Here is a 27447-nt window from a genome sequence, read left to right as displayed (position 1 = left end):
GGGGGAGAGAGGACACGAGAGAGAATCGGAACGCGCGTTCGAGATCGTGTTGAAATGTGTGTCGCGGACGTGTTTTTTGCACGTGAGAGTGCATGATGTGATAGGTTTTTTTGAGTGTTTTTTTTATTGACATATGTGTGATGATGTGTCGGTTAAAGTGGCGCGTGATGGGAATGAGGAGCATGGCGAGGCGTGAAAGAGAGATAGAGAGAGCGAGAGAGAAAGAACACAAGAGAAGGCGTTAGTGTACGCGTCATTAGTATACACGACAGAGATGTGTCGTACCCGCCCGGTGAAACCGCGGTTTTACGGCATGTTACTATCGGACCCGGCGATCCCTCGTCCGAGAGATCGCCGATCTCCTATTTGATGAAGGTACACTTGCGGTTTCACTGGTCGTACGTGCGCAGCAATATGCGTTTTCATCGTCCCCCACGAAGAATCCTCTAATTGCACGATGCCGCTTTCGAAGGTGCACCGAGCGTTCTTAAAATAGCAGGCAGAAGCTCGCGAGTAATTTACGGCCAAGAAATTAAGGATCTAAAAGCACTCGCGGACACAAAGATTCATTGAATCGATCACTCGAAGGACCGAAAATCACTTATTTCCCTCTAACGGTAGTTAAGTACTAAACACAGCTGAAGAGCTGCCGGATTTCAGAATCTAAAAATTCGAGGGCCACCAGGAGAAATTTCTCAAGTATCTCTATACTAAATCTCGAGAAATTGATGTGTTCTCGAGGATTAAATCTCCCGTGAAATCGGCGGAGCGCGAACAATTCAACTGTACCGAATCAGAGGATCCTTCGCGGACAAATCCTTTCCCCGATTCAACGTCCGCTCGAAGCATACTCCAGGAAGACGGTCGAGTGGACGACAAGTAGAAATCAGTACATTAATCGCAGGCACACGTGGCCAATGGAGAAGGCAGACGATAATGACGTTCGATGCCGCAGCTTCGTTTCTTTGGTTTGGTTAAGATAGCGCGATGGTGTATGCGATATTCCCCCGGTGTTAATGAAACTGCGCTCGCTTTCATGCGATTTTTTTTTTTTTTTCATCGACTTACGAGACCGTGTGAGACGCCATTTCGTGGCCGTCTGCATAGAGATTTTGCACCTGGCTATAGTCCGTCCATTCGTGCGAGATGTAAAAAGTGGCCGCGATCGGGCAGCCATTCGGATTCTTACGGCCGTTTTCGAACAGCTCGCTGTACAAGGGTTTGTTAAGGTCGTTTACGGCGTCGTCGAAAGTGAGCAGAACGATCTGCGGCGTCTGCTCGATCGGAATACCACCTGTGCGTCACAGTTGCATTATGTAGCTCGCGATATGATCACCGAAGCTGTGTCATTCCTCAGCGAAATCAAGAAATAATATTTCTCTAATGCCTTAACGCAACAACATCTCTTCTAAATATAGAAAACACAACACTGTCGATTTCTACAGATTAACGACGTACTACAAATTGAAACAATTGTTTTATACAGGAAATGACAAGCATTTGCTAATACGTAATCTTGTCAGTATTTCAATATCCTTTCGTTACTAATTTCAAATGCATTATTTAACAGAAAATTAACAGCGCCTGCGAGTCGCAATCTTGATCGTGGGCAAAAGTAATATTACTTGGCACGAAAGTTGAATTAGTTAACAGTCTTTCTCAAGCAATAATTCGCTTGCGAGAACTTCGTAAATCCCCACGATTCTGAGGAGTTGTTCTCTCTAGGCATTAAAAATTTCGAAGAAATCCGAATTAAAGATTCCAGTCAGCGATCGTAACGCTCGCCCCCTTTTATTCTCGAGTCTCGCTATGCAAGAAAACGTGTTCCCCAGAAGTTTATCTCGTCGGGCGAAAGTAAGGCGACAGGCCGAATGATCTCCGCGCACGTAACGATATCGAAATTTTACGGCCGCATTTTTGCTCCGTGCAAAATAAAGTAGTAATCGGTCGTATTACGCGTCGATTGACCATCTGACGAAATGCGCCCGGCATATATTTCTGGTAATGCAAATTGCTTTCGATTTCGAAGGGCGACGCACACCGCGAGCCGTATATCGGGCGTATAGATCTGTTTCACTTTCGAGCATGCTATGTAACGGTCGGTATGTATGTAACATTAGAGAATCGGAGAAAGTCACGGCGAGGCCGTCCACGTCTAAAGACCGTTCGTCAAACTTAACATTCGCGGCGCGCGACCGCGCTTGCGTAACCCCGCGGATTTTTGCCGCCTGACATTTCGCCCACGATCGAATGTGCGCCATCCACACATCCTCGCCCCCTCCGATCGAGCTTCCTTCTTTCATCGGCGGAAGACGACGGAATTCGGCGACCTTCGAATGAGATCTGCTTTCCAAGACAGACGTCCCACTTCCTCATTTACATTCAGCCGGCAAGCGCCCAGACTTCCGGTACGCGGAATACAAACTTTTCCGTCTCGTGTTTCTCTAGCTCGCGGAACGTTATTTCCGGTCTACTTAAGTAATCGGGATGATCAACAACCTGATCGTTTCGAAAACGAGAATTTAAGCCGTTCGTGACATCCGGATCCGATTTGGGGATATTTGCAAATTTCACAGTTACTATACTTTAACCGCGACTTTAAATCACGTGATTTTGCGTTTATTTTCCTAGACGTAAAGATATCTCGCAAATTACAATCATCAAGGTCGGACCGATGTACCCAACGAAGAAGGTTTAACGAACTACACACGCGCGCGATTTTCACGGCAAGGCTGATTATCGCCGCGTCGCTAAATTTTACCTGGTATATCGGCACCGCCGCAGCTGCAGTCCGGAAGCAAACAGACATCCCTGCGACACTTCGCCGCCGGTTTGTCTACCTGCGGCGTCGGATAGATCGGCGCCGGTCGCACCGGAGGATACCTGTAGATGTCAATGAACTCCTGCGCCTTGGAAACTATCTCGGTGGACGGCTTCAAGGTGGGTCGAGATCGTCTGGAAAGCGATTAATTGGACTTGAAGGGATTAAACGGCGCTTAAAAAGAAATCGTCGGCTAATATATATCTGTTCCGCGTGCTTGTAAGAAACCGATTGAAAGTGAGTCAGTCGCGAGTGTGCTGCGTGTCATCATGAAACGCTCGCGGATTTATGGAGTGGCACGAGTTGTACGTCAGCTGAAATCATGCCTCGTTGAAGAAGAAAGTGAATTGACAATGAACTTACGGCGGTGCAGTGCCCCGGTGGATCTGCTGCGGCCGACCTCGGCTGGAAAAAGAAAAAGAGAGAAGAAGAAGAGAGGAGGAAAATTGGAGCGCAAGATAAGATCCGAGGATTTCCGGCGGCGGCGGTGAATAAGGAAAATGCTCGTTTACTGCGTCGCGGAGAAAGCGAGGGACTTCGTTTTGCCGAGAGCCCGGCGAAATCGGGTCTCGGCCGACGGAAATCGGCACAGGGCCGTCCTTTTCGTGCCTCGCACCATGCGCATTAGTCCGGGCACGACGATTAAAGAAAATCGTTCGTCGTGCTCTGACCCGACGGAGACATTTAAATCCGTAACGTAACTGGCGTCCTTGAAATGATATAATTCCGAGACGTTATTCGGAACGCACGACAAAGAGTTGACACGAGGCTTCGTAGAACGTATGCAACATGGATAAATTTAGTTCGAATACACTAAAAAAAAAATATTCTATCCTTTAAAAGTACCCTCTTGATTTCTATTTTCCTCTAATATTCGACCTCAAGAAAAAACTCAAGAAAAAATGTAGAAGAATATCGTATAAGTCTTGATAGTTCACTTTTAGAGACACAATGCGTCCACTTTTTTATAGCTAAATGCGTTTATAGAGAAATATGTTGTAAGATTTTTCATAAAGAAAATTTTAAGAAGAATTCCCAAATTACAAGCAGAATATTTTTTTGGAGTTTTAGAAAAAAAAACTGCTTTTATGATTTTATATTGAAGGTCGGGATAATTTTTACGAGCTCTCCGAAATTTCGTTCGTCCTTACGCGTCACAGACAAAGACGTAATAAATTTGAACATATTTTACGCTATTTAAAGCATGTTGTGAAAAAAGAGTTAATTGAGTCAAAGTAAGCGCTATACCTCGGTGCATTGACGGTGTATGGTCTGCTGGTCGTGCTGGGAGTCTGCGTGCTCGTGGTCAGCGGTATGAAGGTGTCCACGATGACATTCGGCGTCGTCACGTGGACCACGGGATGGCTAAGCACGTTCGTCCTGCATTTCGCGAATGAATTAATGGAAATCGCGACGTCGCGTAATCTCGCGGATTTCCATTGCTTTGAGCGCGCCCTTTCAGTACAAATCCGTTCCGATACTCGAATAAAAACCGGCAAGACGGGTCTTGAATCAACTTGATGCTCTCGCATACGGCGACTATTTTTAAACGGTGATTAGACGCAACAATCTCGCGCGGTCGGGTGAACATCGACACTTTTAGATGATAAATCGCGTGACAGAGAGAGAGGTGCATCCATTAGCGGTAGACGCGAGGGAAATAATTTCTTAAAATAACAGCGAGTTGTCGAGAGGACAATTCATACATTACTAAGCACTTATATTGTTGTGTCGTAAAAAACTATACAGGATTCAATTTAGTCGGGATTCTTTTAGTCTTGCAGAGAAACGTAATGCGATAATTTTCCAATAATAAAGTTTAACGGTAGTTACTATACTTAACATATTATTACATATTGTAAATATTAATTATGGAATAAAATCATCGCTGAATCTTTCAAGCTGCAGTAAAGTTCATCATTCTAAATGCGTGCGATATCATTATGTAATTACTGAAGAAGCGAATTTCTTACCTGAACTGTTGACCGTCAGAAATGCGGAACTTGTTCTTGTTCAGCTGAGCCTGAAATATGAAAAAAAAGAAATCATTTTTAGATGCATGCGAAACATTCTTTTCAGCAGGAATAAAACAATTTCAACAAATCTTGTTCAATTTTTGTAGTTGCGTGTAACACGTATTCATACCTGATTCTCGTAGATATCGTAGTCGTGATTCAAATTGTACTTGTCCGCCTCGTTCACGGCAACCTTCTTCGGCTTCTGGTACTGCTTCGTGTTCACTTCGCTAATTTTCACGTTTGGCTGCTGCACCGGCACCGACTGATTGATGGTATATTGATTGTAATCTACGTAAAATGATGTAAAATCTTCATTGAAAATATCGCCGTTAAGGTGTTTGCAGAAAATTGAAATAAACTCCATTTATCTCTATCTTCTAACATTATCTCGGTTCCATATGACGTATTTAATAACTTTCTTTTATAAAAATAAAAAACGACTGAAAAAAAATGAAATGCAGACTAAAATGAAGATAAAAGATTTAAGATTAATGTCGTTCAAAATATCTCAATTTTTCAAACTTATTCATTTGCATTTTTTGCATTTTGTTTAATAGTAAAACATAGCAGACCTTGAAATAACAACTACTTCGGAACAATACAAGGGACAGTACAATATAAAGTTTTTTTAGGCATTATTTGAGGTCTATACATTTTTTAAAGCAAGAAGATTGCCTACCGTCGTCTTTATAAATAGAAACGTCATCGTCATAAATCGTGTAGTACGGATAGCTCTGATCTGGATCACTGTAGTAAGCCTTGGACAATACCGGTGCCACGGTCGAGGCCAGTGTTTTAGCAAGCCTCGGCGACTCAGTCGTTGGAACAGGCGTTCTAAAGCGTGTGGAAACAAATTAGCGTAGCAAAAGGGTAACGTAACAGAACTCTGCTTTCGATTACGGTGCTCTCGCGAAATGAAATGTGTAGCGCACGCGTATTAGAGTATCATACATTTTATTACGTAAAATTTCAATTAAGAGAAAGATATCATCGGAGAGATGGCCGCGATCGCTGCATTAGCGCGGGCTATTTCGAGGTATTTTGTCGAGAGAAATCATGGCCAAATTAAAAATTCTTACTTCATCGCGACGAAAAACGGCGCGTGCGTTTTCTTTTTCTCAAGAGTGATTTGTAAACAATTTGTTACCAACCTGTAATGAGACTCGGCTTGGGCGCGTGCGCTTACCAGGCTATCCTTCTCCCGCTCCTAGAACACACGCGACAACGTAAACTCAATGGTCAAGCTGTATCCTTGAATTGCCGTATTCATTGCTAATTGATCAAATTCACTTCGACATTAAACGAACGTGTCCGTCACCTATTGAGCCTACATTCAATGCAAACTTTCTATTTACGTTTTCTCTAAAAAAGAAAAAAAAGAACCCGTCAATATCCCTGTAATCGTTTTATGCGATTGAACGACGAACTGTATGCACTGAATGGCATTATGCACGTTTTGTTATTAATAAAACCATTTAGCCAGCTACTCGTTTAATCGTTCACAACCATTAATTATTATTTCGAGCTACATTCCGCGCAATTAGAAAACATAATGCTCTTTTCAAGAAGAAGATATTTGTTGAATGTATTTTTGAACATTATTTAAATAGTGAATTAATTCTATAGACTACCGTCTAAGAATTAATTGGGCCATCTCAAGGAATGCTAATTAGTAAATTACGACGATGGTGCCGCGACTCACCGATATTATATTCCGTCGCAGACCGTCGCGGTCTCGCTGCACTTGGCCGATCGTCGAAGGTTGTCCCCGGTACACCCGTTGCTGCCGATCGTTTTCGATCTCCGAGGCGGGACCGTATTCGTCGTCATGGTAATTCGTCCTCGAGTGCTGGCGTTGCCTCAGTTGCCTCTCGGTAATCTGCGAGACCGGCGGCGACGCAGTTGTAACCGTGATCGGCTGCCTCTGGATCGGTCGTTGTTGCTGCTGCTGTTGCTGCTGATCTCGAAACTGCTGTTGCTGCCGTTGCTGCTGCTGCTGTTCCTGCAGCGACTCGAGTTTCGCGGATCTACAGATCACGCCGACAGTTTGATTTTTAAGAGCAATCGTCGATTCGAGAATAAAATTAATGAGGATAAAATTTATCTTTCTTTTTTTAACAAAGCAAAATTGAGCGTTTAAAGCAACAAAATCTCTTTGCCGAATAATCATATAATGTCAACTCAGCATGGAGAAGTGTGCACGTAATGCTAATGCCGGCAGTCGCGTATAAATTATGTGGCAAGCGATGTGGGCCTACATTTTCCGTGCAAGAGCCGCATAGAAATAACGCGAGAGAAGATAATAAATATATCCAGTCGAGGATCAAGGAACGAACAGAATTTCAAGTATCTGCTTCGGTATCTGCTTTCGTTTCTATGCCGTTTGGAAGCAGCAGTATAGCGAAACGCGATTCTCCCGCGAAAAAAATTCTCGCGGAAATGTCGCACATCGGCGATCATATGTAACCGCGTGGCTGTAATCTTCCTGAGGGTTTTCTTTTCAAACCGAGGCAAGGACACCCGGAATTGCGACTGCGAGACGAAGCGTACAACAGTTGAGAAACTCTTTCCCGATTGCTCGTGCACAATACAATTAATGAGTATCCAGCCTTGCGCGTTGCCCAACTTTGGTTTTATGTAACGAGAGACCCGGCGGTGTCGTGTCTTGCGCTCGAAAAGATCTCCAATCTCGCATACAAATACACGTACACGTTTTTACTTACACGTAAAAACAAACGAGACAAATTAATTAATTCTAACACGTACAACTTGCGATCGACCCGTTTTGCTTTCCTTGTACTTTTCCTGCGCAAGAGTAACAAGAACGTCACATCTGTCTCGTTACGTACTTTTTTTCCTTTAATTTTTGCACATGTTTCAATAACGAGAAATAACGGCGAATGATGGAAAAACAACGACAAAACGCGGTATTGTTTTCTGAAATATAAACGCCATTACTCAGACGCAGACATTTATTTTTATCGTGAGGCAACAATTAAATTTTAAATTAGACCAATTTATGTTGGAGAGTAATAATAATAAGAAACGAAAGCGAGTCCGTGAGGATTTACAGGCGGAACGAAGTGGCCTCTAACAACGAGCCTGTCGTTCAAATGTATACATTATTTTATTTTATTTTTTCTCGATCAGCGTGGCAATATTGTCGATATCTCTCTTCTTCCACGATCGGGAGAGTGCGCGCGTATGAGGATCGCGGGCGCGAGAGATGCTCATTCGACGCGTCTGCAGCCGAGAAAACGCGATCGCGAGCAATCGCGAGGTTGTTCTATCGAAACTAATGGGCTCTCCCTCCCCCGCGCGCGCCGTCCAATCCAGTCGCCTTAATCGACCACGGCTGTTTCTCTTTCTTTTCACTCTCACTCTCGCCTTTTTCTCCCATCTCGGCTGTCGCGAGCGTGGGTGAAGCTCGCGAAACGCGCGCGCGTATGTGTATGCTCGCGCGAGCGGACACACCATTGTTTTGCAATCGACTCGAAAATTAAGTCTCACGTGTGGAATGCAACGCTGCTACTCGTGTCGTTTTTATAGCGAACTACGCTTTGCAAAAAAAAAAAAACCACTTTGTGTACGCGACGTCCTTATGTTTCCATATATTTATTGCGACACGAGCATGTACGTGCATGCAGCGAGGAAACGCAAAATTAATGCCAGTAGATTTCCAAAGACAGTCTTACACGTGGCAAAATAGATTGCGTTAACGCGAGTTTATAATTATCGACATGCACGATCGAAAATTACGCCGCGGATATCGTCCAAGGTATCTTCCCGTCGGATGAGACAGTCGAAATAAACTCACCTCTCCAGCAGGGGATCCTCATCCTCGGCCTCCTTGTGGTGCGAACCTTCCGGGCAGCCTACGTTTCGCGGCCAGTCGCACGTCTGCAAGTCGTGGCTGAGGAGGAAACAAGAAGGCAAGGTGATTCGGATTTCTCAGTATATCGTTATAACGTTCATTAGCTATACTTACGAGCGCGGCCTTACCGAGTATAATCACGCGACTTCTCGCGCCCGTGTGTTATTAAAATTACATTTGCACACGACGTATCATTTGCAATTTCGCTTATTTTACATTACGCTCCTTTATACACAGCTCACGACATTTTTCCCTCGGTTACGCGAAAATTATCCTACACGGTTCCCTTCCGCTACTTACGCGTCACGCTAATTAAGACTCATTCACTCGCCGTAAGTAAATGTACTTACGGCATACATATATATACGACGTAAAGTGCAAAGCTTTTATTTTCGAATTAATGAAAATTATTGTTGCGGGGTCGCCTGTAATATAAATGATGTTTAAATAGCCTTATGACATCTAAGAATTATCAAGACATTTCTGAGAATCTAATAACTCCTCGATTCGATCACCCCGTCAGGCTTTCCATCATGCACGTGCAACGCGACGAGATCGTAATTAAGTGGTAAGATGTCCAATACGATTCGTATATAATACGATTGGAGGACTCGAAGGTTTCCCAAGAATTCCGGGTACAGACCCGTCTGTCAAGCGAGAGCCGCGTTTGGCGCGTCGCGCTCCTGGAAACCACCGTCTCGATCTCACCCGTACTTGGGTATTGCGTTACCATTAAGCACCTTGGGCTGTGTATCAACCGGCTTCGGCGGCGCGGCGAATAACCCGTTCGCGCTCGGTATCGTATCGGGCGAGGTGTGGCTGATCGATTTTTTTTCCTTTTCTCCAGGGTTACGCGTACGACCCCCTTTTACCGCGCAAATCCAGAGACGGCGGATCGAAAGTAATCCATCGGGCTCGCCGATGTTCGGTTAACAAAGCGCGAGACGTAAGGAGCTGAACGAAGAGATGACGTCCGTATATTCTTACGCATCGAGATATAATCGGATTTTATCTAGCTCACGGTTTGATAAACACTTCGCTCTCTATCATTTAAACTCCATTCTTAGTTCCTCCGCAATAGGTGACCTACAATATAGGTGTAGTAAGCTTTAAGCCGCAGAAATTGACCAATCACAGTCGAACGTGAGGAGAATAATGGACAGTGCTTGGTCAATTTCTTACGGCTTAAGGCTTACTACACCTATTGTAGATCGCGGCATAGAGGATACTCCAAGCAATAGGAGCTGATCGAGATGACGTTCGTATTCTTATACGTGTCGAGACACGTGATCGCGTTGTATCTAACTCACGGTTAGATAAACGCTTCGCTCTGTCATTTAAATTCCATTCTTAGGGGATACCCCCGAGGAATACCAGCCAGTTGAAATGACGCTCGTATTCCTGTAACGTGTCGAGACACGTGATCGCATTGTATCTAGTCTTACAGGATCGTTCGATAAACACTTCGCTCTATATCATTCAAAGTCCACTTCTTATAGGTTTAGAGGACATAGGTACCCCGAGGATATTTTTTCGCGGCGCGTCGAATTTTTCGATCCGCGCTCGCGCGCGGGAAAGTCGCGATTTCGTTCGCGCGATGCGCGGCAACGCGAGATCTCTCACGAATCTCGTAATGTGCAACGGCTGGGAGCGCGGGACGGGTCGCGCGCGCATCCGGCCCGACAATTGCACACGCGTATAACGCCCGATTCGGCGCATCCATTATCGCGCGCTGTTCGCCTAATTTCACCTCGCCGCTCAAATCCGCGATCCATATTAGCCGATCGGTCGTCAGACCGCGCGGAATCGTTTCCACGGTGGAGTCTTTCTCTCTCCCCCCTCTTCTCTCACTCCTCTTTTTTTCACTCCGAGAGTCCGCCCGCGCCGCTCCGCGATGGTGATCGCGAACGCGGTCGTCGACCCCCCGCGCGCACAGATTATGCCGGCAGAAACTCCTGTAACGAGCAGAAGAATTCTTCCAACCGTCGATCAGATCTCCCGCATTATCTCGCACGTAATCTCAGAACTCGCGAAACGCTTACACGCGCAATTTTTTATTTATGATCCCCAATGCTAAACACGGTAAACGTCGACGCGGCAGTATTTCGCGGCGAGATATCGGCAAGCGGCGTTTTTTTTTCGAGAGAATCAGTAAATTTTCCATAAGATTTCCTTTCGCAAATCGGAGCGGAACAAAAACCAGACGCGCGTTCGATTTCTCCACGCTAAATGTTAATTCTTTCCGAAATGTGAACCGTCATAGTAGTTTTTCCGTAGCGATCTTGATTTTCCCTTTTCTGTTTTTTCTTTCCCTCAACATATTCATACGTCTCGCGTACCTGTACATAAGGCCTCCCGTGCAGGACTCCAGCAGGGCACCGCCGAAAACGCACACATAATACTGCGTGCAGTCACGCGGATGAGCGTAGTATCCAAATTCTTCGGGGCACTCGAATTCCAGGACCGCCTCATTTCTGCTGGCTCTCGCGCTTCTCGGAGTGTTCCGTTGGCATCCTGGAAACAAAAGGAAACAAAACAACGGTTGAAAATCTGAAACGTTACTCAACCTTTCACGTCGGCACGTACTTGATTAATTTGACGTTATTATAGTGCGGCTAAAGGCCAACCAGGGATCTCCTTCCTTTCTCGGAAATCGCAATTGAATTATCGCCAGATCAAAAATTCGCGTCTTAAATACCCCGCGGGTCTTTATCCGATTATACAATACATATCCGAATCGGACATGCGTCTGATCCTATCGTAGCTCGTATGGCCTCTTGCATATGGCCTATCCGATCCTAGATCTCCGCGGAATTGCGAAATAAAATTTTTATACACGTTGCGAAATCGTAAAACAAAGAAAGTCAGGAATACGGTACGGATTAATAGGCCTCGTACGGATGTATAAAACCAGCAACGATTGTTACAAGACCGCGGCGAGGATTATTCTGGCTATCGGATAACCGTGAAAGATAAACCTTTGTAACTTCGTACAAAAGATTTAAAGAGCGTATAAGAGATTTTTAATAAAATCCATTTGTTTCTGTATTTTACAATAATGCATTTTAGCTTCCAATAAACCTCCAATAATTTTTTTAAATATATTATTTTAAAAAATTGATAGTTAATAATTAATTAATAAAGCTCAAGCTTTAAGTAAATATGCTTATCCAAACAGTATTGCCATACCTATTTAACTCGTGCTCGATCTAACTCGATCCTACATACCCTCTTTAAGAATTAAAAGCGTTATGCATTAGCCGATATAATAATTTCACCTTAGAGCTTGATTTAAATGCAGATTCATTAATTATGCGGACAAAGCGTGCGTCAACGCTGCGCGCTCGTGTGAATTATGATTACAATCTATTTATTCCGATGTGACGTATACGTAGGGGGCGAGTATATATACGTAGTCGGGCCGTGAAATATGTCGTAAACATTTTCAACTTCGAACGAGCATGACATGATTGCCTGCCGTATATCATCGCGTACCGCTTGTCGCGTATATTCCGCATGTTGAAACGCGAGCGCGATAAATGCAGCGGCGGATTGTGCAACGGAAAAGTAGCCGGATTTTTGGTCGACCTTGTGTGCCTTGCTCGCACACGCACACGACTGCAGTGTTTTGCATACAACAGTTCGAAACGTGTTTACCGCGGACCGCTCCGCAAAGATTTAACTGCTTGCTTGGAGAAACGCTCTTACGACAGCCTCGGAGGAGGATATCGGCGAGGAGGATATAAGGCGGGGAACGCGGCAAGATGTGGAAAATCGCGTCGCGCGTGGAGAAGCCGCAACAATGCGGAGGCATTAATTTTCCCGAACGCAACGTAGGCACACGCAAAGGATACGCACGAGGAAAAACGCGCGAGGAGGAGATGCGCGCGCGCGCGCTTCTCTCATCTCGCCCGGATTTCGCAATCCGAGCCTCTCTCGCAAGAGGAAGTTCCAGCCGGGGCTCTTTCACGACGAGGTTTTCCCTCTGATTATAGAGCCGGGTTGATTAATAAGCGCCCCTGGAAACCGAGATAATTGCGACTTAATGAGAAAACGTGCAATCGTGGCCGAAGAATGGATATACCGGCGTTGTCGGAAGCGCGTTCGCGCATTCAAATTTCTCCAATCATCGGTGGAAAACGAGGCCGAAAAAAAAATAAAAGAAGGCAAAAGGGGAACGAGAAGCGAAAATTATCAACGAGCTGATCGGGGAGGAGAAGGAAGGAGATCGGAGGATGGCGCGTCGTGAAAGCGAGGTGAAACAGCTCGAAGATGCGCGCACACGTCCGCGTTTTCCAATGTCTCCGACGTCGCCGCGCCGCGCCGTTCGAACCGGACCGCTGGATTTTTAGTCACGCGAACGCGAACGCGGGACAAAAGCGCTATTACCCGTTATTGCCCGACAGATTTTCGCTTTCCACAGAAGCCACCGTGACGCGAACGCGACGCGTGCGGATTGCGAGCGCGTGCGTGAGCGCGCGGGCCACGCGTGGGTGCTCCCGCGGGCATGTCCGCCGCGCGCGACCAAGTAAACTCAGTAAGCCGTTTCGCGAATGCACGCTGCTTCCCATACGTGTATATATGTATACAAGACCGTTGTGCAATCATCACCGGGTATAGTATACTCCGCTCGGTACACACGCGCTTTAATGACGAGCAATATAACGAATTTGCCGGGCGCGTTTATTATCGTAACGGCGATTAAAATTAGGTAACCGTGGGGATGGGAAAAATGGGGAGATCGTTCCACGATCGTTGCTGGGAAAGAGAGCTCGAGAATGCGAGATTGATTTCCCGAGAATGCGACTAATTAAGCGTGCGCGCGCGCACAACCGCGCGCGAATACACGGACGGAATTAATTGCTCCCTCTCCTCCTCGCCGCCCGGTTAATTCGACGATACCCCGGCACATAATGGCGACGAGTTTTATGCGGTGTAGCGTGTGAGTTAATGCACTTACGAGTTTTACGAGACTAAAAACGTATGATAACTATTCGCTTAACTCCCCGTGCAATTTAGTTTCTTCTTGCAGGAAAGTACGTCCGTTTACTAAATCCCTCTGTATACGTAACTCCTGCTTCACATATGTACGAAAGCTTCTTGTACGGAGGACGTTCATTATTTAAACTGCGAGGCGCGTTTCATTACAAAATTGCATAGACAGAGACACGGATGCAATTTATATACACGCGCATATATATATAATTGCGCATTACAGGTGGGGGTAAGGTAAGGCAATGTTGTCTTCCTGGCGGCATTGAAGGAATCGGCCAGCCAAAGTATGTATTCGGTTGCTTGAAGGTCGCCGGGAAATGCCGGAACGGAGGAAAGAGGTAGGATTCGAGCGGGATACACGAACGTCCTCGACCGCGCGGATGCAGAAGGACGCGTAAGCGGTGACTGACGTCAGGGAAATCAATTTCAACGCAGAGATCCCGATCCCGCGTTCTCTCTCTCTCTCTCTCTCTTCCCTTTTGGCAGTCGTCGACACGGCGGTTGACCTCGAAATCCTTCACTCGCGACCTTGAGAGTGGCCGCGAGGTCGCTGTCCTTGCCCGCGGGGTGATCCAAAATCTCACTTTCAACCGCTCTTATTGATCCAATCTCCGGTTTGGGACGATTCCGTTTCGAGGAATGCGGTGAGAAGTCATGAATATTCAGTGTAGGATTCTTTCAGGTACTTTTGCAGGTACTTTTCAGTCGTTCGTTGTGTCGATATAATATCCCGAATATATCGTTAATAAATTTCTGTGATATATATTTACTGACCGATCTAATTTAATGACGGCAATTTGTAAAATGCCGGATACTATCTATATGCTCGCGTTAATTTTTACACGGACGAGAAGCTGGTGAATTTTTCTTGATACAACCTCTCAACTACCTTGTGTGTACATATCTCGTTACATAAAGAATAATTCACACAGTAACGCAATTTTCCATCGCGTCGCTGACATTTGACGGTGGGGAAGTGGAATTGCCTGCAAAATATAATGCAACTCAGGTATCTGCGGCTAGCGACATTCTAGTTCGTTGCAGTGTGTGCGGCGTAAGTATCGTCCGCAAATAATACGCTCTATAGGAGTGCGCGCCTTTGGCGAACAACGCACCGCGATGCGGACGCACACAAGAAAGTTGCACCCGGCGTGTACAAGGCACTAAATGTCAAGCTAGTACGCCTCGCATTAGACGCGTGCCGACCTAGAAATTCTCAAATGATGCGTCGCGATTGCTAAAGTGAGACGAAGTGCACACAGTTGCAGGCCTTTTACGGCTGTTAAATATGTATCCAACGGGTAGCGGGCTGGATTCGCGTTTCGCTGAAATCTCTGATCGCTAATTGCACGACCATCTCACGTTTCACGTTGCGTCGATTGCTAATTGCACGGCCACACGCCATGTCTCATATTGTATACGAGACACATTTTCCGTTGTGTCTAATCAATATTACAAAGTCGGTGCGTAATTTGTATTGTGTACATTATCGACGAATTTTGAAGCAATATTTAGAATACATCGAAATGTATTTAAATTTTTCAATTTCGTGTTTATCCTTTTTTTCTATAATTTTATTCTTCACTGATTTTCTTCAAGTCTTACAAACTCCTTGTAAGGCCCTTTCCTTAATATCGAACTACAAACAGAGTTTTAAAGGCAAGCACGATAATGGAAAATAAATGAGGAGTACCAAGGCCCATTGTAATGAAAAATTGCAAAACTTTTTTAACGCCTGGCGGCTGCAGTTCCATAAGAAACTGCGGTTTTCGATGTCTTTTTTTGTAAGAGCGAAAGAAAAAAGAGATTGAAATAATTTTCATGCGAAAGGGTGCGGGTAGAATGTCGGCACGAATCATATCGAACGATGCGGAATCGCGAACGCAATTGTATGCGTACGCTCCGCAACTGTGTGATAAAAAAATTACGTGCAATCGTTTCACTAAAGAGTCAAATCGTCTCTCGCAAGAATTTTTACGCAAGTCACATTGCATAAAATACTATTTGTATAATAATTTCTTTCGCGCGGAGAACGTGTGAGGTGATATCGCAGCTGCGACGAAAAGACGTTGCGAAAAATTAACCGGAGACTTCGTCGCTGCACCTGTGCGCGAGGCGACTATTTCACCGCAACGCTGCAACGGTCTTTAAAATCCGGAACTCCGGGCGGGTCGTAATTTATTAGGTAGTGTCTAATATTCATCGTTCGTTTACGCAACCGAGTGGCACCCGCGGGGCAATCCACGGCCGGAACCGTCGCCGCCGCCGCCGTCGGAACGGCGTCACCAGGAAATCGTTCTGCTATCGGCGCAGCGGTCTCCTTATGTACTGCTATATAAAATCGCCGCCTCGTAATGATCCTCGTACGCGATTACACGTATGCTATACGTATACGACATATATATGAATATAAACACGGCTTTTCCCGAGGCGGCCCCGCCGCGGTGGAAGTCCGCACGGCGACAGAACGAGACGCGCGAGGAAAAGAAGGACTTCGCGAAGCTGAGAGAAGTGAAAGTCATGCGAACGGAGGGAGAGAGAGAGAGAGAGAGGGAGAGAAGGCGCACGCGTGTGAGGGCGAGGGAAACAGAGACAAGGCAACGAGAGAGAAAGAGAGAAGGGGACTCCTGATACACACACACATACAGGATAAAAGAGTCGGCGAGTGAATGAGTGAAAGTGAGCTGGAATACCGAAGCGGTGCTCTGAAACTGGAGCGCCGCTTGCATAATATCGGACAGTTTATACAGTTTAAGGCGTTCCGTGTTGTACGGACGCCCGCCCGGACATCGTATATATATTCCCGCGTAAATCAATAAATCATTGTGTACGTGACGGCGCGACGATAATTCGTAATTACGTCGGAAAAACAATATTCGCGGACTTTCGCGGTTTCGCGTGGCGAACGGTCGAGGGGCTCTCTGCGTTATTTTGTTCCTTGCTTAATATAAGAAGCACAGTATTTATATTCAATACAGCTATATACATAAATTACACGTATCGTGTATTAAAATAATTAACGCTGCAATTTCTTTTGCTAAAAAGCGATTACTGTCTAATAAACTTTATTAATCATGTCTATAAAACTTCTTACATATCACGATTTTTCTTCTGCCTGTATATTATTTGAAAAAGAGAATTAAGCAACATTTAAGAAAACATATCAGTTGCGAGCAATTTAACTCTTTATTCTATTATATAGTCGTCACTTTGCAGGTGCTCGGATCGGCGGAAAAGGAGACAAAAAAATGACCGGTCTGTCTATGGCAAATCAACGATTAGAGCGGTCAAACATGGTCAACGCTCGGTCTCCATTAACGGTGACGATACATATGCTCGGTGTCACGTGGGACTTGGAATGAGATTAACGGTCACGTGCCTCGTGGATCGTTTTAAAGAGCTTCGAGAAGCGGTCCCACGTCGTTATCCGTCTTTATCCCCGCCGTCGTATTCGACAACAGATATTCAAGCGATCAGACTTACAGCCTAAAAAGCACTCATTATCGCACCACCGTGGAATTATGCGATCTCTCAAGTTGCGTTTTCATCGGTCGTACGCACGTGCGCGCACCGCGGTTTTAAGGCCCCATTCTCCCTAATCGCGAAACCGCGCCGGAACGACTTGATTGCTCGTTGCCTATTCGGGCGGGGCCGACTCGATTGTAAAGGAGATTTGGTTCAAACTTGCGAAGTCCGGTCACGCGTCCCATTACAGCGGTAAAAGTAGGCAATCAGAAATCCGGCGGACCCCGCGGCGGCTTTCCCGCCGCCGCGCCGTCGCGGGTCCTGGCAAAATCTTTTTTCGCCGCGACTCGAGACCTTGAAAAGTCGGAATAAAGTCGGCGCTTGCATAACGAGCGGCGAAAGTTATCGTTAATTAAGCCCCGAATTTTTTTTTTCCGCGACCCGTCTCTTCTTTCTCCCGCATATTGTATACAGACGCCTCCAAATCATTGGACCGACAATCGCATGCTTTCGCAGTTCCATAAAAATATCGGCGGCAGTACAATTTGCCTCGCTCCCTTTTTTGTGCGCGCGATTAATGAGATTGTTGGCAGTTACGCGTGGCATAAGCGTCTCGATACCGTCCGCAAAAACGACATACCTCGGGTAATAAGAAACGCTTATGTTTCGCTAGCAGAATTCCTAAAAGGATTAAATCCGCGAAATATTTACGACACGATATAGTAACGATGATTATAAGTACCAATTAGGATAATAGAGTTAATGGGTCATAAAATATAAAATTAAACATAAAACGAAATATTTTTGTCGCTTATTGAGGCACGAGAGGCTTCGAGAATTTCTTCGACGAGTATAATAAAATATAAGCAAAAACTGTTGAGAGAAATGCAGATTAAAAATACATGCAATGTTTTATTTCACATATTTTAGTTGCTTTTAAATGTTAAAGAGCGAGCACGGCCCGCAGATCAAATATCGTTTGGTATTCGTAAAAGATCATTGCAATTCGAACGAGAAATATTACGTAAAGAAATATTACGTCGCTTGCTAATTCAAGGATTGAAGAAGAAGGCGTGATAATGACGAAAGAAATTTATTCCCACCGCGAGTGGTGTCGATTTCGTGAATTTTTCAGCGCCCACGGCGCTCGGAAGGTCCGTTCGGTCTCGCCGTTCCTGGCTCTAAAACTTTCTTCGCGTGACTTCGACGACCGATTCCTTCTTTAAGTAGAGCATCGAATCGTAACCGCAACCGTAACTAAAACCCCTATCTTTCGCGTTTAACGCCAGAAATGTTCCGGCAATCTCGGATATAGAATAAATCATATTTCCGAGACCGTTAACCAGAGAGAAAGAAATCTTTTCTAAAAAAAATTACTTTCTCAAAGGAATATTTAATACGTTTATAGAGTACATTAAATGCAAAATCGGTTAAAGAATGTTGTTGACTAATTTACTGTCCCCGCTCACTTATTGACAGTCCCAGTGACTTATCGATTCTCATTTCGCGCAAGTATGCAAGTATACAAAATTTACAACATCCTTTCCAAAATTGAAATAAATGTCGCCGATAATAAATAATAAACGACGATTATCTTTATCCTTAATGGACGTTAACTGCGACAGGCTAACGCGCAATATTTCGCGTATCGGCAGCATCGCGTATTATTCCGAGGGCAACGTTTTCAACCGTCGCCCACATGGCATTGCGTCACGCATTACGTATTCGTCAATTATCGTCCGTGGAGATGCATCCCGGCGTGCCGGTGGTCTGTTTTCTCTCTCGTCCATGAAAGGTCACCTGGTGTCGTTTAAAATGGCGGTGGAAGTCGATGAGCTCCAAATTATGCGTTACGTTACATGATATTGTTATCCGAGATTGAAATCGCAGTTGTGAGCTCATCTTAACAACGAGTGTTGTGTAGAATTGTCAATGCGAAACTTATCAGAGACATATTTGACAAGACAGATTTTCTGTATAAAACATTTTATATAGAAAAAACAACGACAAGAGATGTGTAGAGAGATACGATAATGTGATTCAATTCGTTGTTTCAGCTCATTTGTGTTACATTGTATGCATAATGACACATCTCTTTGTACATACCTAATATTCATAGAGGTCGATGTACGACGAATCTCGTATTCTTACGGCGTCCTACACAGCTCTACTGTGTTGGCATTAGAATACAATTTTTTTTAAATTTTATGTGTCTAAAAGGAAAATCGTTTCTTTCTACAAAGTGTATAAACGCTATCGTAATATTTTTTATATAAATTAAGATTGTAATTGTTCAGTTAGCGATTGTATCGTAGCGCGTTTATTTGATAACATTTGGTTTGCAAATTTATTTTTTATCCGTGTCATTATTTTTAAATTTTATGTGTCTAAAAGAAAAATCATTTCTTTCTACAAAGTGTATAAACACTATCATAATATTTTTTATATAAATTAAGATTGTAATTGTTCAGTTAGTGATTGTATCGTCGCGCGTTTATTTGGCAACATATATTTGGTTTGCGAATTTACACGTCTTCCTTACATGGACGGCAGGCTTTACAAAGATGTTTTGTACGAGGTACTTGTCTTTTCGCACACGATGTATGGCATCAAGATCCTCTCCGCAGGACATCCTGACACTGTTTGGGACGCATTCAATGTCTCTGCTTGCACAATCCCTTGATTTTAATCTGCCCCGCCGCGGCGCGTCCGAGATGCTCAAGCGGACTCTCGGAGGTGTACACCTTAACAGATTTCGATACGCAAAACGCTCGCAATCAGCGTGGCTTGACCTCGTCGGGATTACATCAGCATATAAATCATTTTCCAGGTCGATTATTGCAGAATCTCTTCGTGATTATTTCGCAGCACGAGACGAAAGGACAGTCGTGAGCGGAGACGTTTGATAACGTTGACATTAACGTGCGATATAACGAGGTAATAATCGACAAGAAAATCAAAGGTTTATGCGTGTGGGAATCGTTAATTAATTATTAGCAGTATCAGTGTGTTAATTAGCTAGATAAGAATATTCGTTCCGTTCTGGATAGGTCGAAAATTTCGCAACGCAGATCAGAGATCAGAGGGCTTGCCAAGATCGAGAGGTCCTCGGCACGTTAATCATGTCGGCGTCTCCGCCGATAATTGTGAGTCGCGAATGTACGGTGCGTAACGGTGCCTGAACGTTGAGAGCTGACGGCCTTAAGAAGTGAAAAGACGCCCGGCCGCCGGTGAAAGAGAGAGAATTCAGCGGGGACGCGGCGACGCGGTTGGATGAGCCGCGACTTCACGGTGTCTTCGCGATCGTTCGGCGAGGTCGTCCGTGATATAATAGGACTTCAATCTCTCGAAGAAAGCCAAAGGAAATAATACGCAGCGCGCGTGCGGAGACGCGATTGAAGGACTTCGTGAAATTACGATTAACCTAATTGGAAGCGGTATAACGCGCTTCATGGGCGAACAGCAAAAGAAACCGAAATAAATCGTTAACGAGGCTCGGTTTTATTTCCTAGGCTTTTCTTGCCGCGCTATACTTCAGAGAACAATCAAGATTGTTTCGCTGAAATTATTATAGATATTGGTCTTGTAAAAAATAGAGGACATGATCAAAAGCGAAAGGATACCGACTTGCCACGTCAAGCATGCAACAGCGTATGTAATACCTGTTATTTCTAGAACTTGTAAAACGCTCGTTTCAAATGTCTTCATCGCGTCTGAATTAAAACATTCATGTAATAGAACGTATAAGGAGATTAAATCGTTGAGAATTAAATGGGCTTTTGCATTCGAGTCTCTCAAAGGGTTATAGGTATCGATCGGCGCACGCCGCATCGAAATTACAGGCGATAACCTCCGGCGTTGAAATCACCGGCATTGAAATCTCCGGACGCGGCGCGTCAAAATCTGCAGCGCGCCGAGATGCTTGCCGGCGTTGAAATCCGCGCGGTATTGTAATCGCCTAGCATTGAAATCTCTTGAACATTGTAATCGTCCGACGCCGTAACAATCGGCAACAGACAGGGGGGAGATTGATTGTGCAACGTAATATCAATTTCACATTTTACTTGAGAAAAAAATACACGTACAATTCGACACGATAGGTTTAGGGCGATCCCGCGGGTATCGTGAGCCAGAAATCGTACTTGTATATTCCACTTGTAACTTATAAAGAATCTAAATGTAATGGCGAGATATTGCTACAAGCTACGAAGTGGTATTATCATGGTGAAATATGACTTTGTATATATGACGTGTTCGCCGTGTCGGATGTGCGACGGGCGAAACGTGAGAGCGAAAGCCTCGCCTCGTCCTGCGCGATTAACGGCGCGCCGCAAAGTGCTCCGAAATGCCAAAGTTTACGTCTGACTTGCGCGCCAAACCGTTATCCGCGCACGATGCACACGGACTAATTAATGCGCCTCAACATGAAATCAGAATGTGCGGGTATGATCCGCGATGCATCCATCCACGCTCACCGGCACCCGACGGTGGATTCCGTGGGATAGAGGATTCCCCCGTTCCGTTTGCCCTTTCGGTCTGACTAATCGCTAGATTCATGAGAAAGAGACGCGCGGGAAGGAAAGAAAGGGTGCGACGCGCGGTGAGAGAAGGCTCTGCTTTTTTTGTAGAAATCTGCACGTTAAGAGCACGGGAATACTTTTTGCGTAACTTACTTCTGAGAACGAAGTGGACATTGCGAAACCTCTGTCTTTTTCGATAATATTGGATGATAAGAAAGAAGAAATTTAATTACAGAGATTTAATTATCTGATTGAAATTTTTTTAAAAATTTGGGAGAAGGGAATTTTATATATGCTTGTTAGCATTAAAAATATTAAATTGTTCGTCAATTTAATTCATCAACAGTTTCCGGCTTCATGTAAGAACTGTATTTTAAGACCAACGAAAAATACAAAAATGCGCGGCGCGCAATTTATGTGGATGTTGTAACTATAAAAATTATTATATACCAACATCCGTGTCTACTCGCATTGGCATTATTTAGTTATATCTGATTAATTACCTGAATTAAACCTTCCGGTTGTATCATCTTTCTTCTTGCATCTAATGATAAGATCTAGGCAATCTTTATGGTCGGTTCCGCGAATCGAGAATCGAACATACGGGGTTAAAAGAGAGGGAGAGAGAGAGAGAGAGAGAGAGAGAGAGAGAGAGAGAGAGAGAGAAAGAAAGAGAGGAAGACAACTGTTCGCGCGATTACTTCCACCTTTAGTCATATGCAGCGGTAAACGCCCCGATATTCTGCACCCCGCGGATCAGCTGGGGAACACCCACTCACGATCGGCCAGGTCTTTGAAGATTACTAAAGACAGCTCGCGACCTGCCTGGCATTCGTTTCTCGATCCCACGATCCTCTCCGCGTACACGTAAGTGAGGGCCTTCTCGTTAAGCCCCAAGATGAAAATATCAGAAAGCAAGAGCGCGCGCGCGCACTCCGCCTGGGATAATATTCGCGGTATCGATTACCTCTCTCTGGATAGATCCTGAAGGATGTACCATCCTTAACCTCGCGAACTTTCGCGAACTCTCGCGTGGGCCGATCGGGTGGAAAACGGTTCGGGAAAAGTAACGAGGTTCGTTATAACGTTAATTGAAGGGTCCGGAAATTAAACGTTTCTCGAAAAATCTCTGCGGTAATATTTTTTTTACAATATCGAAATATTATAGAAACTACTGCTGGAAAGTTTCGTTTGAGAGATACGTTAATTATACCACATAATCGATAATGTATAAAGTTATATACGGAAATGTATAGAACTATTCGCGAAAGTAACGGGCTATTACGTGATTATAAATACTGTGTTTCAAATATTTTGTCAGAGATACATAAAGAGAGGCAGTAGAATCGGTTTGTTAAATATCCTAAGTCTCCTTAGAATAAAATAAAGTAAAAAAATAATAATATAACGCAATACAGTTTTATCGATAAATAGTAATATATATAATAATATTGTTTTTCCGTGTCTCCCCAACTAATCCAAAAACATCGGCAAGTTTTTATTCTTTCGCCACGCGATTACACTGCGGTGTGCCGTTACATTCTCGATAGAAAGTCGCATTGCGATATACGCAGAGAGGCTAATTTGATCCGAAAGTAATTTCGCAAGAGATTATGTAATTCTTTAATTAGGTATTCTTGATATACGGTCGCACAGCTATGCTGAGAATGGGAGGATCGATACGACTGAAAAGATCGGGCCGCGGCAAGTAGGGACGACGTGCATTCTAAATTTGCGAAATGCAAGCCGCGATCGATAATCCATCGCGCTATCGGCCGTGAAGGCTATCAATACGGTCGCAGGAGTGCGTGCCAGCAACGCGCGCGACCTTTGCTATTTTGCGCGTGCGGTTGCGAGACCGCTGGAAAGGCACGTAATCGAGAGATAAGCCCCTGATATCATTTCGAATTTCACGTAACCGCACATTCCGCGGATTTTCCTTTTAGTGCGGAAAAATGGAAATATTTTATACTCGGTTATAGGTGAATATTTTATAGACATAATAAATTCTGAGAGAGAGAGAGAGAGAAATTGCATAAAATTTTTTAATAAACGAAAGTAAAAATTCAAGCAACCTAAATTCTAACTTTATTTATGTAATCAGTATTAATTATTGGTTTGATTTATGCGCAAGTTTAAAGACCGTAAAAAAATCTAATTTTTCTTATAAATGTTTCAAACAAAAGTGATTTCGATGTAATTATAATATTTGAATAAAACAGTCTTGAAGGTAAGATAAAAGATAATTCCAAGTATGATAATTTTAGACTAAATTTAGACCTAAGATGAACAAGTATTACGCGTTAACGCGATAGGCTTATGCCACGTTAAACATCCGAGTGGTTCGAGACAGACAATCTATGATCGGTTTAAAGAGGGGGAGAAGAGAGAGACGAACGGAGAGATAAATTTATCGCGACGATCCCTTCTCGCGGTAAAATGACCGCGAGCAGCGATAGGATTGGAATCACAGCGTGAAGGTTACGCGTTCTCGGGGGGTGTGTGAGCGAGCGACGTGTGTAACCTTTGCTGTCGCTCGCAGCCGGACGTTTGCTTTAGAAAGGCACGATATTAAATTCATGCGCGGGGAAACCGAGCGTTTTGCTCTCCGGGACGATCTCGGACATGCGATCTCACGGGGAGATAGGAAGGGACGAATCGGAGCAACCTCTCGGATTCGCGCGATTCTCTTATCTCGCGTGGAGTTTCGCAGAGGGGGAGGGAATGGCGGCATAAATTATACATTTTATGTACAAAAACGAAACAGACAGCGTGAAAATATGAAAATAAACGATCGGATTACCATAATCTCGCTTTACTTCTTCGTCCGCGTCGCGCTATGAAAGTTCCCCCGCTGGTGGAGGATTAAGTCCGCGAGTAGCGATCGGCCGTGAAGGCTACGCAGAGGGGTGTGTACCGATCGTGAGTGTAACCTTTTTTAACGTCTCCCTTGCACGTGGAGAGGTGTGGCACTCGCGTGCGCCAGAAAAACAGATATCGCGGAACCTACCGAACCACCTCTTATTTACATTCATTTTTCTCTTTCTCGACAAATTCGAGGACAAAGTTTTTTTTTATAGAAAAATGTCAATTTCAATTTTAAGCAATTGAGGAAAAACATTTCTCGAGCTAAACACGAAGGCTGTAAGCAAAAGTATAACATTTTTTTGCATTTTATAATTCCGTGTAGATTTTAATTCGATGGGTTGAAAAAATTATTTTATATAATTCTATAATTATTATTATAGTTATAAATGTATATAGAAAAATATTCTTTTGCGATTTATATAATAGACGATTTTCCACTTCCTTGATATTTATTATTATTTTAATCATGAAAAAGTCGATTCCAAAAAAAGGAAGAACTCATCGATAAAAGGTAGCTCGATAGATCTAGGACACCCTATATACGTGGCTGATAGAGCGGACAGTAGTATATAAGAATGGCGTGGTCGCGGTAGGTGTAAGTAGAAACAGGAGGTGGTGCTCAGACACAATGGAGCGAGCTGGGGCAACCGTGTTCTCGTTGCGTCACATCACGACCTAGCCGGCTTTCCTTCTCTTTTCTGCTCATTAATCGCGATGAGCGGCGGATGCCAGACAGAAAAACGAATTAGGAAACTCGACGTGACAAATGCATAACAAAATGGGAGAAACGTGTAAAAGAAATTTATTTATACATAAACTAAAGATCACTGGACTCCTCTGAACTTTGATATTTTTCGCGGAATTCCCTCTTGCGGCAGCCGCTTCCAATTTCTTTCTTCTAATTAAGCCTCCGATTAGGACTGATGTAAATTATAGCTTGTCCAGGCGGAAGGTTACCGCCAGAGATACGTTACAGTCAAGAAGACGTAAATGTAAGCTAGAACGCTAATGTCATTTCTCTTTAGAAGAACTATAATTTATTATTAATCGATAAGGATTGTGCTTGACGCACGTGAGGCTGAAACGACGCGCGTTTCGAAAGATATTTCGTACAACATAAATCTTAAATCTCTGTCCAACAAATCCAATAAATCTCAGGCAATTTGGACTCATTTACTTCTGTGTGTGCACGGTCGATTATTATAATATCTCTACAATCGCGCTCTTGCGTCCCGCTTTTTTTTCTCTCGTCGTGGGAAGGGTATAATTTGTGTCGGGAGTTAGCCGATAATGAACAAGACGTGCAGCTCGATCGCGAGTGATCTGACAGTTGAAACGGCAGCGTGGGCCGCCCTGAGTAATTCCGCCCCTTCTTGATCCGGATGTGATCCGGAGCCAAACGTGACCGTTGAGGGGGGCCGAGGGGGAAAAGAAGGGGGGTGGAAGTAGCGTTTCGTCACGCGAGTCGCCGGGAGTCGCTCCTTGTGTGGAGAATTTTCAGACGAAAGCGGAGAACGGGATGCCTTTTTTCCCCGATCGTGAACTCGCGCCGCCCTCGTGCCTTCGCGATTGCGAGCGAGCGCGGCTTGTCCCGCTTCGATCGAAAGGTCATTGTTAAACAATGATATTCGCACTTTCGACGGTTACCTCGTAAATGATACCGCGAGGCCTGCGTCAACGGGTTGCGAGGCTTCCCATGGTAGATTCTAACGGACGCGGGACGGACGCGCGCGTGACTCCTCGTTCGTAAAGATCACGTTGGCGTTTACATCGCCTCTGTATTGTATACACACGATAAATATATATAATCAATTAGAAACACCGAGGAGATGTTCGCGCGTCGCGTTACGGCCGCGAAACGCGCGATCGATATTATGTTAATGTCGAGGCTCGAATTATTGTAATTAGCGTCCTCCAACGGCGCCGCTTCTGAGGGACGTCGTTACGGTCCACGTGCAATCATGTTTGCGTGCGTCGTTAAAGAACCTTCGGTTCTAACGCCACTCTATACTGTATAATCCTATGATATTTGTGCGTACCGTATATGCCTCGGAGAACACTGCACGTATCGCGATATCTTCGCGATCGAAGCCTTTAAATTCGCTGGGTTTGGCGCAATCTCTTTCCTTCATTTCTTCGGCGAACAATATATCTCGACGCGCATCTCGGAACCGACGTGTACGATAGCGCGAATCGTGTATACGTGCGCGCAAAGTGTGAAGGCTACGAGGGGGCGTGTGGCAATCCGGAGCTCCGTTATTCTCGCCTCGGTGCGGGGTAACGAGCGCCGATATACGACGACGCCACCGCGGGGAATAGAAACGTGCAGACGTGCATGAAGCGTGTGCATATGTGTGTGCGTGTGGAGACCGCGCGACACGTTGTGTCCGACGCGTAAGTGTCTCGTCGGAGCGGATTTCGTTCCCCACCGTGACGGAGTCGCTCCTCCGTTGCAAGACGACGTTGGAAAAGCGGCGTAGCCACGTAATCACCCGACGCATACACATACACACACATATACAATTGCACGGTATATATACAGCCGTACGGTGTACAAATCGCGATGCATTGCTCGGCCGTGCGGCGAGCGCTTGTATAAACCGGGCGCGCGAGAGAGTTACTTGCATCTCTCCCCACCGAACGTGCGAATAAACCGACCGACCGGACAAGCTGGAAAGCCGGGCTCTCGATATTTCGTAGCTCGCAACACGGGCAGCCTTGCCTCGTGGTGTCAACAGAAAGTAACGAGCTCATACAGCTCGGGCGGCCGCTCGGTGAAATTGTTTCGTCGCGTAAAAAGCGGCGACGCTTATTTAGTGGGGCTACACCATTGCTTCATATATTTCGCCTTGCTGCAGATTAAGACTATTAAGAGACGTCGAGACA

The 27447-nt window shown here is 44.8% G+C and overlaps 1 protein-coding gene across 1 annotated transcript in view; it reads right to left on the bottom strand.

Moving 5' to 3' along the window:
• LOC105449142 overlaps positions 1–27447 on the bottom strand; it is a 51264-nt gene that overhangs the window by 3228 nt on the left and 20589 nt on the right. The window contains exons 2-11 of the mRNA XM_011688146.1: positions 11053–11227; positions 8657–8752; positions 6542–6866; positions 5991–6046; positions 5519–5673; positions 4967–5127; positions 4795–4844; positions 4070–4201; positions 3185–3226; positions 2762–2955 (exon numbers count right to left, since the gene is read on the bottom strand). Of these exons, the coding sequence (XP_011686448.1) occupies positions 2762–2955; positions 3185–3226; positions 4070–4201; positions 4795–4844; positions 4967–5127; positions 5519–5673; positions 5991–6046; positions 6542–6866; positions 8657–8752; positions 11053–11227 (1386 nt within the window). The remainder of the gene's footprint in view (positions 1–2761; positions 2956–3184; positions 3227–4069; positions 4202–4794; positions 4845–4966; positions 5128–5518; positions 5674–5990; positions 6047–6541; positions 6867–8656; positions 8753–11052; positions 11228–27447) is intronic.

The sequence above is a fragment of the Wasmannia auropunctata genome, unplaced genomic scaffold (assembly GCF_000956235.1).
Source record: "Wasmannia auropunctata unplaced genomic scaffold, wasmannia.A_1.0 LD336111.1, whole genome shotgun sequence".
NCBI classification, from domain to species: domain Eukaryota; kingdom Metazoa; phylum Arthropoda; class Insecta; order Hymenoptera; family Formicidae; genus Wasmannia; species Wasmannia auropunctata.
The sequence above is the reverse complement of the archived record's forward strand: the minus strand, read 5'-3'. Positions and strand labels throughout refer to the sequence as shown.